This window comes from Haliotis rubra, unplaced genomic scaffold (genome assembly GCF_003918875.1).
Source record: "Haliotis rubra isolate DU_JTF1 unplaced genomic scaffold, ASM391887v1 Scf224, whole genome shotgun sequence".
In the NCBI taxonomy this organism is placed as follows: domain Eukaryota; kingdom Metazoa; phylum Mollusca; class Gastropoda; order Lepetellida; family Haliotidae; genus Haliotis; species Haliotis rubra.
In genome coordinates, this window is record NW_025766270.1 from 1,163,470 (window position 1) to 1,176,171 (window position 12,702).

Genomic DNA, 12,702 nt, shown 5'->3' on the forward strand with positions numbered 1-12,702 from the left:
ATACCACATCGGGTGGCTGACTTGGTTGGCACATGTCATTGTTTCCCAGTTGTGTAGATTGAAGGTCATGCTGTAGATCACTGGATTGTCTGGTCCAGACTCAATTATTTACAGACCGCCGTCATATAGTTGAAATATTGCTGAGTGCAGTGTTAAACAACCAACCAACCAACCATATACATATCTGGAGATATAACAGTGAAGTTATTCATCTTTTAATCCCAGATCCAAAACAGAAAGTTCCCATCATGAGTAAGCACAACCTATATTCTTCTTACCTTGAAGGTGTGGGACGCGTGAAGATCTGGGGCAGAATTGATCTACAGTAGCCCATTTTTGTCGTAAGAGGTGACTAACGGGGATTGGGTGGTCAGGCTCGCTGACTTTTTTTACACGACATCATATCCCAATTGCGTAGATCGATGCTCATGCTGTTGATCACTGGATTTTCTGGTCCAGATTCGATTATTCATAGACCGCCACCATATAGCTGGAATATTGCTGAGTGTTGCGTAAAACTAAACTCACTCACTCGAATGTGTGAATTGTTGCTCATGCTTTCAGTCACTAGTTTGTCTGATCTGACTTGATTGTTGACATGCTGCTGTGCTAAAGCTGGACTACTAACTCTGACACTAAACATCATTCACTCACTTTTATGTAATGGTGTTTTCCTACTTACTGTGTACAGAGGAGCCTCCAAAGATGACGCGCACACGCACCACAGTGTCCACTGACTACCAGTTCAGCCCCTGCTACATACAGCAGCTGGGCAACAACTTCTACTACGACTACGAGTACCTGGGCCCCCCAGCACAGCCTGGTCCTCACCCCGCTGACCGAGCGGGCCTTCCTGTCACTCACACAGGCAACCAAGAACTTTCATTGTGGTGCACTGGTCGGACCAGCAGGCACTGGGAAATCAGAGACAGTCAGGGAGCTAGCTCGGGTAAGATGATGATGCAATCAACTTTGGATATCCAAAGACAATGACCCCTCTCAATAGTATTATCATCATCTTTAAAAACCTCGTATTGGAAGCAGTGCCATCTTTTCATGTGTTCCAGAATGAACTCAGACACCACCATTTTATAACTAAATGTTCTTCTCTAATGGAGTGCAATATCAGCGCTTTTTATAAGTTTTGGTCTTCATGTCATGGATTGTTTATGTAATTTGTAAATCAGGTTTGTACAATAGTAACCCGAATGTAATGTTTTGATGTTTTAAAAAGTCTTTAAAATGTATTTTAAAACCAATAAAAATGATACACTAAACTTTGGATATCCTTTGAATCAAGATTCTTGGACCCTGCTTTGTCTGCTTACATCCTGGGTATTGGATGTATGTTAATCCAGCAATTAAATGTGACATGAGTCATTGTCCGAGCCTCACAACTAGCAAAAGTATGACAACCTTGCATCAAATTTCAAATAATTTCTTAAGAGAGAGAAAGTATTGCCTTGATATTGTTTGCTCTTTGTCCAGATGCTAGGAAGGACGATGTTCACGATCAACTGTAACGAGAACCTGACATTACCCATGATGCTCCAGTTCATGACCGGGATGGTCCAGTCCGGATGTTGGGCTCTCTTTGACAACACTGACAGGCTCACCACAGGTATACCTTAATGTCCTAGGAGAGCCCTTCCATGCTGAGTCATTTACCCCAGAAATCATATGTAATGCCGTTTATATTGCAATATCAGAATGATCACTGTATTTGTGGGTTTTTCCTAAAGCTGGTTGAATTCATCCAGCAATCATAAAGAGACGACGGAATCGGGTGTCCAGAGTTTTACTGGACCACTTGCATGTCATCATGTCCCCATGCTATGAGTCATTGTTCATGGTTCCAGTCATGGGTCCACCTTTCCAGAACACATGAAGATCTGGGTAAGAATTGGTCTTCAGTAACCCATGCTTGTCATAAGAGGCGACTAACGGGATCGGGTGGTCAGGCTCGCTAACTTGGTTGACATGTCATTGTATCCCCATTGCTGAGATCGATGCTCATGCTGTTGATGACTGCATTGTCTGGTCTGCCGCCATATAGCTGGAATATTGCTGAGTGCGGCGTTAAACAACAAACCAACCACCATTCCAGACTTGGTTAGGGCTTCCTCGATACAAGTGTAATAGTGGACTTTGACAGCCATCCCGCCTTCCCCTCAGATACCTAACCTATGGTTTGTTTCAGGGTTGATGTCAGTGACAGCCCAGCAGCTTGACTACCTTCGCACAGCATTGAGGACGCTGGACCTCTCTAGTGAGAACCAGTACAAGATACGAGGACAACCCCGCTTTGACAAGGTAGGTAACCGGACCCTCCAGTACTCTGGGAAGGCTAACTGTCAGTTGCACTGGTTCTATTTCTCCAGTTGATTATTAATAGGCTGGAAATTAAAGGGTAGATGGATTGTTGGAGAAGGATTTGGGGATGGGTGAGTTTGGGAGATCTCAAATGTGAGCGGGAGAATGTTTCTGCAGTGATGAATATACTGAAGGAAACAAATATGGGAACACCACTTCACCGCAGTGTATATATTCCCAGACTTTTACTCACACTACAACACAAAGCTTGCAGAGAAACCTGGAAAAGAATAAAGGAACTCTTGTACTTATGTGTTCCCTTATTTATTTCCCTCAGTATATGTCAGTCAGTTTCAAGGCCATTCTGCATATGTAACTCGAACGTCAAAGCCTGAGTCTAGCAATATATCTTTTTTTGCACTTTGCACTTTGACTGTTGAGATACGAGAGTTGCAATCACTTCAGTGGTAATATACCTTTATGTAGCTGAACTCTGGTTGAATAATAGTGAAAAGTAGGATATGAATGCAGAATTTCAGCCAACAAAACCAAGTTTGAGTTTGATTATTACAGTCACTGACACTATGCCTTCCATGACGTTGTCTTCCTATGGTGCACCACTAACATTGTTGTATGGGGTATTCCGATTGTGTATCCTAATTAACCAATCAATCAAATGTTGGTATTTATGTTGATGACTCTCCTTGCATGGTTACAGATCATTTAACACTTTTATATCATGTTTACCTGGTGTGTATTGTGTGCCGATTTCTCTTAACCTTCAGTCATAACAATTACTAATTACATTTTATATTTATGGTAATAGATACTATTGTGTAATATTTTTGGCAAGTCTTTTTGTGATCAAGACATTTGGCGATCCTGATTAAGGTCAAGAGACTTGGCAAGTGTTTGAATGATCAAGACACATGGTGATTCTGAGTGTGGTCAAGTAGCTTGACAAGGTCATATGTGATGAAGACACTTGGCAGTTCAGAGTTTCATTGACCAACTTGGCCAGTCTGTAAAAGATCATGAAACGTGATGATTAAAAGTTTGGTCAAGACACTTGGCAAGTCTCTCAAGGTCAAAGAACTCAGATTGGTGTTCGGGGCTTGGAGTTGTTCATTATAATGATGCTACACTAAGATCTATATAAGAGACTTTGTAGACTTGAAACATTCTAACTCTGATCATGGTCTTTTGGCATCAGCATGGAGCTAGGTTGTTTTATGACCAGGTAACCTGTGTAATGTTGTGGTATATAGACTCTAGCACGCATATATAACCAATCTAGTTGTAGGATGTTCCATGCCTCTGTATGATGTCCCACTGTATCATTAGGATGCATGTTGAATTGTACAAGCAAAACAAGCCTCAAACATCTCCAAATGAGAAAATGATGTCATTATTGTAAATGAAGCTTATCCCACCAGTTCAGTAAAAAGTATGGACAGAAGGTCATAAGAAATTAAATGTTATATTTTTATCCCATCAACCTCCCAACACCAGCCTCATTGCTAAACACCCACCTCACTGAAAACACATTATTTATATGTCCAAAGTACTTACAGACCAAAATTGATTTGCAAAACATGCTTTCTTCTTTCTTAATTTGTTAAAATTAATGCATCATGTGAACAACATCTCTCAAAAGTTAATGCGCCCTGATATCACAAATTGTTGAAATATAAAAACAAAATGTCTCCCACAACTCATTTTGGTAGAATTTGGATGAAAATTGTGGCTTAAGTAAATGATAATTATGAATTGATTATCAGATTATCTCAATCAGTTTTGCAGAATGTTTTAGTATCTGTTTACAATTTGCAATTAAAACATTAACTGCATGGAAACACTGAAACACTGAAACATGAAACTTTATTTGAATAGTAAGCTGGAATTTATATTCACTTCTACAGGTCTCTGATAATTTGTGTGGCCAATCACAACAGAACCATTTATAATTTTCTGATAATAATTTGACTGGCTAGCCAGTGCTGAGGGACTAGTTGTTGTTGTAGATAGGGAATGCATAGTGTAGTGGACTTAGTGGTATAATTCCTATTTTCCAAGTGCCAGTATCTGTTAAACCATCAAATATTCACTGCAGAAATGAAACCTACCCCAGTATCTTGTGAATTCACATGCCTTTATTTGGTGGCATTCATTCATTAATGAGGGACACTGTGATGACTTGAAATTGTTTCAACTCAATCTACTGCAGGAGAATTTGAAGGAATGTATACAGAAGTGGCACTTTTTTTAGAATGTGCAATGTTTCTTTGATGTTTATGTTGTCTCTGTTTGACTTGCAGCTGTTGAGTTTGGTAGGTTGTGTTCCCTCTCATAGATAGACTTAGTGATGCCTGTGCCGCCTGCAACAGTACTTTGTTTGGGGAATTAAAGTATCAAATACTTATGCACTCAGTATTTTTGTTAATAAACCTTGTTTCCATTGTGAACAGAAATGTTGCTCTTCTGCTTCAAACTTGAGCCCTTTGCTATTCATGGTAGAACCTGGTATGGTTAAACAAACCCTGGTCTGTGCTGTCCATTCCTCAATACCTGCCCTGACTGAGGATGTCTATCATCACAGTCTGTCTGTATGGTGTAGAAAGCCAAGAAGAAGGGCTGCCATTGTTCATTACTCATACACTGGTCAGTCGACAAACTGTAATATATTACATGTTAATTATCGATTCATAACTATCCTACATTCACAAACTGTAGCCGTTCTTTAGAACTACACACAAAATAAATCTCTTAATGGCGTGAAAATAAATCTTTATAGCAAGCCAACAATTAATCTACATGTTATGTTAAACTTGTATTAGACATTTGTTTGCTATTTTGTCTTGCCAAAGCTTTCATTTCTTAAAGGGTCGGCATTGAGTATACTATTTTTCCGCCCCGATGGGCCTCTCAGTATTAATGTATGTGGATGGCACAAAATGATGTTCCACCAAATTTGACCTGTTGTGGTGGGTCTGTAGGAGCCAAATTGGGATAAAAGGCAATAACTATGGGGTAGTGGTCCAGAACCCCCATTGTCTATACTACTACTGTACCAGAGTACTGCATGACTGACTTTGTAGTGGTCCATAACCTCCATTGTCTATACTACTACTGTACCAGAGTACTGTATGACTGACTTTGTAGTGGTCCATAACCTCCATTGTCTATACTACTACTGTACCAGAGTACTGTATCACTGACTTTGTAGTGGTCCATAACCTCCATTGTCTATACTACTACTGTACCAGAGTACTGTATGACTGACTTTGTAGTGGTCCTTAACCTCCATTGTCTATACTACTACTGTACCAGAGTACTGTATGACTGACTTTGTAGTGGTCCATAACCTCCATTGTCTATACTACTACTGAACCAGAGTACTGTATGACTGACTTTGTAGTGGTCCATAACCTCCATTGTCTATACTACTACTGTACCAGAGTACTGTATGACTGACTTTGTAGTGGTCCATAACCTCCATTGTCTATACTACTACTGTACCAGAGTACTGTATGACTGACTTTGTAGTGGTCCATAACTTCCATTGTCTATACTACTACTGCACTGTACCAGAGTGCTATATAATTGACTTTGTAGCATAATACTCATTCATATGCTGCCAGCCTTGTTTGTTTTGGTTTTTTATCACAGTGTGATAAGTACTCATTTGTTGATTTCATGGAGATCAATTCAAATATCCCACAAATCAAAGAGTCAGTATTAGTAGCATTCTTTGTTTGTCTATCTTGCATATTGACTTCTGTGCTGGTTCCCCTGCTTCCTTGCTTTCACTATAGAATGCTAGAGACGTCTGTTCAACACCTTTTCCCTTTCAAGCATTGTGATGCTCCAAAATCTTCAATGTCTGAATATTATAACAGGTGTCATAGTAAAGTGCATTGTGCCTGTTTGAACAATATATCTGGGATATGGTTCTGAAGTGTCTGTTTAAGGAATCCTTGTGTGTTTCAGACAGAAGTGTCTGTTTAAGGAATCCTTGTGTGTGTCAGACAGAAGTGTCTGTGTTAGGAATCCTTGTGTGTTTCAGACAGAAGTGTCTGTTTAAGGAATCCTTGTTTGTGTCAGACAGAAGTGGACTGATTTAGGAACTCTCATGTGTGCCTGACTAAAGTGTCTGTTAAAGAAATCCTTGTTTGTGTCAGACTGAAGTGTCTGTTAAAGGAATCTTTGTTTGTGTCAGACTGAAGTGTCTGTTTAAGGAATCTTTGTGTGTGTCAGACAGAAGTGTCTGTTTAAGGAATCCTTGTGTGTGTCAGACAGAAGTGTCTGTTTAAGGAATCCTTGTGTGTGTCAGACAGAAGTGTCTGTTTAAGGAATCCTTGTTTGTGTCAGACTGAAGTGTCTGTTTAAGGAATCCTTGTGTGTGTCAGACAGAAGTGTCTGTTTAAGGAATCCTTGTGTGTGTCAGACAGAAGTGACTGTGTTAAGAATCCTTATGTGTCGGACAGAAGTGTCTCTGTGAGGAATCCTTGTGTGTGTGTCGGAGATCAGTGTCTGTGTAAGGAAATATTTTATGAGTCTGACAGAAGTGTCTGTGTAAGGAATTGTTGTATGAGTCTGACAGAAGTCATGTCTTGCATGAACACATTGATGTGCTTTTGATGACAGCATCTGTGTAAGCCAGTAGATAAGCATTGTGTAACAATCCAAGATGGATGCTCCGTCTGTAGTAGGATCATTGTTTGTGATGCTTGTGTCTGAGGCTGCTGTAGCACTCTCTACATAGAAACATATATTTGTTTGATTGTAAATATGTTTGATAATTAGCATGCATGTGGTATTAATATTAGACCTGTTTCTTTAAAATATTTTTATAAATTTTAAGTGTCCATTGTAATTGTGTGTAATGTAACAAAGGTTTCTGATGAAATGCTTTTTTCATGTAAAATTTTCAGTGTTGATAAATTGAAATATGTAAAGTGGAGCATGTTGAAGTGAGTACCTACCTAACATGAAGTTAAGTATGTTGTTCTGCTGTTCTTTAAGAGTTATTAATCAATGCTCTAGTATGTGAGCTTTCTGATAATCCACTATGAATATCTTAAACATTTCTGAAGTAGAATGTTTAATGCAATGTTCATGTTTGGCTTGTAGAAAGTTGGCGCTGGGGACAAGGTGATTCGCCGTAACTCCTTGACCACCCTGCACCCTCTGCCTAGGGCGGAGACGTCACCACCCCTGGAGAGACAGAAGACAGTGCCACATGGCTTCAATGTAGGTTCCGCATGAAGACCTTCATCTTTTTTATAAACTTGAAAGAAAGAAAACAAAAGTATTAAGAAGTCGATCCACTGAACAAATTAAGTAATGGTCACATCAGTTGGAATGCTGGATTGGCAATGAACATTCCGGCAGTAAAAATGTTTGTGCAGTTTGAAAGATAAAGAAATTTTTCATGCCCCAGCCAACGCATAATGGCAGCCTGTACAGTATTGAGTGTGGTAAGTTAGACCAGTGGTCGACATCATGAGCAGCACTCTAGTCCATCAGGGCATGATGACACAGTCAGCCAGGTTACACATTGAAGCTGCTGATGTTCATATATCAACACTTTATACAATCATTCATACTTCCTACTGGATGGTGGTGTGGGGTAGCCCAGTGGTTAAAGCGTTCACTCCTCACACCATAACCCAAGTTTGATTCCCCACATGGGTACAATGTGTGAAGCCCATTTCTGGTGTCCCCACCATGATATTGTTGGAATATTGCTAAAAGGGGCGTAAGACCAAACTCACTCACTCACTCAACCTACTGGGCTCCATTAGAGGCAAGAGTGTTTTAAAGAACAGTTTCAAGCCATGCATGAGACATCATTAGCTATGTATGTCAGACGAAAATATGTAATGTAATGTGATGCTTAAACACTTGAGGATTAGGAACAATAAAAAAATACTTTAGTTTGTTAATGAAAACAAAATGTTTTAATTATTTGACTGAAACTGAAGGATATTGAAAGAGAACTTGAAGTCTGGTTTGTTCTGTTCTCCCACCTCAGTCCTAGTTTCTCTGTTTCCTGCAGGAGAAAGGCCTGGTCACATACTTTGAGGACACATGGATTGCTGAGAGAGAACGGAGACGGCGCCACTCCATTGAGAAGGAAGTGGAAATCAAGGAATCTCAGTTCTATAAGTCCAATAAACCGCCTCCTCTCTTTTATGGTATGTTGACCAACCTCTGAATCCCACAGAACTGTACACTTATTGTCTCAAGATTCTATGGTGCATATGACAGAATTAACGAACACTGAAGGTGCTTGAGGAAGGTGTCCTTGACCCCATGCTTTACTGTATACAGGTCATTATGCAGATTATTGTCGGCATGTTGATTATCATGAACTATTTGAAATTTACCGTGACCAGTCTAGTACAAACCTCTTCAAAGGCATTTAGAAGTTGGTGTAGTAATACAAGACAAATCTTATGGGTAACAACTTCTTTATCTATTTCCACCTGAAGAAGGGGCAAGAACTAGCCACCACCTGAAGAAGGGGCAAGAACTAGCCCAGAAACGTCATGAGAAACACATAAAGAAGTTGTTATCCCTAAGATATCCTGGGAGTTGAGATTGATAATACGACGTGCCGTTGAGATTGTCATCCAGTGATCGAGGGAAGAAACATAGCACCTTTGAGCAGCTGAGCTGGATATCGGCGCTATATAAATGTTATAGTGTGTGCGTACGTGCGTCGCGTGCGCGTGCGCGTGCGCGCTTGCGTGCGTGCTTGCGTGCGTGCATGCTTGCGTGCTTGCGTGCGTGTGATTTGTCTTGTAGTAGTACAAACCTGTAGACATTTGCTTCCAGGACAGTGCTAGTATTCATAATTATATTTCCTTGCAGCCTCAAACATGATACACTGATTGTATATTTGCAAGCCAAAACATGAATGTAACCATTAAATAAAAATATCTAACAGGAATAAGACTTTCTCGTTGTAGTGATGTATTTCCTACCTGTGATAGTTGTAGGGTCTATTGAGTGATGGTTAGTGTTCTGAGTTTGGTGTCTTTATTATACAGAGCATGTGAAGAAGAAAAAGAAGTCTGCTCCAGACTACAAGCAGCTCATCCAGGAACCAACCTATGTGCACAGGATTGTGGGTAATGTCATGTTCAATGGCAAACTTATTCCAGCCAGCGCCAACTATGGGTGCTTCATGACACTGAGCAAACCAACTGTGGGCACTGCAGACATCCCGGAGAACTTCCAGGTAATGGCTGAAAATCCTTGCCCACCCTTTGTCTCTCTTTGGTTGGAATTTCATGAAAGATTTTCTTCGACCTTGATAAACAGGCTCAGTTGGCTGATAACACAAAATGTGTTAGTGTGGTGCTGTATCCAAAATACTTATAAGATTTTTAAGTTTATAAATATTCAATTTGCTGCCTTGCAAATGGTGCTTGGAATGGGGTGAAATGCATGGCCCTGTTGTATAGTTTTCGTTCTGTTTCATGTGCAAAACAGCGCTTTATTTTTTTAGCAATTTATAGACTAAACCATGTCTGGTGCTATATTTCTTGCGCAGTCTATATAAAGGAGCGGTCTAGCACTATTATCTGGTTGGGACCAGTTTACAGGTTTAGGCGGCATGGCCAGATGGTATTACAGACTTTGGATGCTTTGATATTTTGGAAAAAGAGGACATACACATCAACGAGCAATTTTTACCCTCCTCCTCCTCCTACCTACCTTGGGTACTACCATCCAACTTGTACATCTTATGATTGAAGGATTCGCTATCCACAATAGTTTTCATGATGTGTCTGTGTTGTGAGAGGCACTGATGATGATTATGATGTAACAGACACTGATGATGGCTCTCTGTTGTTACAGGTGCTGATGTTATTTCAGGCTCTCAGGATGTGTTTATTGTGTAACAGGCACTGATGCTATCTCTATGTTGCTACAGGTGCTGATGACGTCTCTATTTTGTTCCAGGCACTGATGCGACCATGCTCTCTTGTCATCCCAGACACTCAACAGATCATAGAGGTCACTCTGTGCTGCCATGGTTTTGAGGATTACAAGAACTGTGCTCAGAAGATGATGTTCTTCCTGAAGCTTATGAAGATCCAGGTAAGATTGACTGGGCAATATGTCTAAGGGGCACACTACTTCATCTGCTTTATAAACATGCTGATTATACTTACTGCATTAAACGGAACAACTAACAGTATAGTCAAATGTATGTCTGTATAAATAGCTTGCTGAGATTCTTTTGTCAACATGATTCTCTGTGTAGTTGCCAAGACAGTTGGAGTACAACCTGTGTTTGAGGGAGGTGAAGAAGATTTTAATGGTTGCTGTCGCCAGGATACGGGATCAGAAGTTCCTGCATGAAGCACCCGGACAAGAGTCAGGTATACCGGGGGTTCTTAATTACACAATGTGTTGTCTTGATTTGAAAAACTAATTGATTCTGGATGATCATCAGAGCAAGCTTCATGATGATTATCTGTTGTCTATTCTAGATTGTAATACAGTTTAGAAAGGCAAAATGTTTGGTATAAATTTGTTCAATACTGTGTGAAGAAATGTTTGATCCTTCTAGAGAGTGACTGGAAGCCCAGTGCAGCTGAGCAGGATGTAAAACTGGCAGAGGAACACTCCATTGTGTATGCCATGAAAGAGATCCTTGAGTCTCGCATACAGAATGGAGACGACCGAGCCCGGTTTGATGGCCTCCTGCGTGATGTGTTCCCCATGACGGCCAGTGCCCAGATGGATGGTACATACATGCCACATGACCCCAGGCTGATCAGCGCCATCAAGGAACAGCTGAAGGAAGACAACATGAAGGAGAATGAAGAACTCATCACCAAGGTGAGTAGAGCTTTATACTACCCCCTAGATCCTGCAGCTCCATACAGTCCTGGAGCTGAATACATCCCCCTGTTCATGAGATCTATCCTTCTCCCCAGATCCTGCAGCTCCACACAGTCCTGGAGCTGAATACATCCCCCTCTTCATGAGATCTATCTTTCTCCCCAGATCCTGCAGCTCCACACAGCCCTGGAGCTGAATCAGCCAGTCATCCTCACTGGACAGGCAGGGAGTGGAAAGTCCACCTGCTCCACCATCCTGGCTCGGGCCATCAACTTCCTCAACTACAAGCTGTATGCCCCTGACCACTCCAAGGATGACCTGACCACAGACAGAGACCTCGTCTTCCAGTACAAGACACAGAAGCTACAGGTATAGTCATAGCACCAGCAGGTTGATGACAAACTGAATGGTGTTTTATGCGACAGTCAGCAAAATTCCAGCATGACACTTTGCCTGGCATAGTGGATGGTAGCATGAGAAACTGTCTACACCATCAGAGTAAAATAACATAGGAACAGAGGGATTTTATGGTATACAATACATTTAGATGATGATGATCCAGTAGGAAGGATTCTTTGGGGTTTGTATGTTCGGAAACAGCGATTAGGTGATGTTAACTTGTTTCAGCAAAGAACCTGAAGGATTGGGTGAAAACTTAAGGTTTGGCTAAGGTTTGTGTTTAGTAACTGAATTATGACGCTATTTACCTTCAACTAACTCTCTATCTAGGATGGTGAGGAGGTCGATGAAATTGAAGAGGATGTAAGTATTATTGTCATGATGTTTGAACTGGTGTTATAGTGGCTGTAATGTAGCTCTTAGCTCTGTATTAGCTAGTGTCCTAACTGTCTAGTATATGGACTGGTTGATTAATATACACATACAGCCAGCCAGTGTTAGACTCAGCTTTACATAGATGGTCCACAAACCTGTCTACTGCTATGATATCATAGGCTTCATCTGAATTGCCTTTGAGGAGAGACTTCAGCAACTTCTATTCATGAGTTTGGTGCATTCTCCTATCAGAATTTTGGTTAGAATTTGAGGAACCTTGGATTTTTCCCTCAGCTAAGTTCCTTGCCTATCCATCCCTTATAAATGACCATTAAAAAAATCATTTAAGGGACTTGATTTGACCAATATTTTTTTGTTGTGTGTCACAAAAGACTATTATTATCATTGTATATGATGTATTATTATCATTATTATATTCAACAAGTACCGCTTCCCTAACATGTAAACATTTCCTATTTTAGCTTTGACTTATTTTGTTCTGCTTCAGTTCATGTTGCTTGGTTTGTTTTATAAGATGTGTTGTTGTTTTGCTTTTGTTCATGCAAGATATAAATGGTGTGTCTGTAATCATGTGTGGCATGTGGAACATGTGGCCAAGTATCAATGTGCTTCAGTTATTTGCCACTACTGTTTTGAGAATTTGATCTGAACACATGCATATTGCTATGATCATGATAATTATCTGTATGGTGAGGATATCATTATCAATTAATAAACTGATGTACACCA

At 40.4% G+C, this 12,702-nt stretch overlaps 1 protein-coding gene across 1 annotated transcript in view; it reads left to right on the forward strand.

Moving 5' to 3' along the window:
- LOC124277587 (dynein heavy chain domain-containing protein 1-like) overlaps positions 1–12,702 on the forward strand; it is a 208,656-nt gene that overhangs the window by 60,240 nt on the left and 135,714 nt on the right. The window contains 13 exon segments of the mRNA XM_046713305.1: positions 694–819; positions 821–949; positions 1,489–1,621; positions 2,201–2,313; positions 4,632–4,643; positions 7,447–7,566; positions 8,375–8,513; positions 9,372–9,562; positions 10,291–10,428; positions 10,595–10,712; positions 10,904–11,175; positions 11,344–11,547; positions 11,908–11,940. Of these exon segments, the coding sequence (XP_046569261.1) occupies positions 694–819; positions 821–949; positions 1,489–1,621; positions 2,201–2,313; positions 4,632–4,643; positions 7,447–7,566; positions 8,375–8,513; positions 9,372–9,562; positions 10,291–10,428; positions 10,595–10,712; positions 10,904–11,175; positions 11,344–11,547; positions 11,908–11,940 (1,728 nt within the window).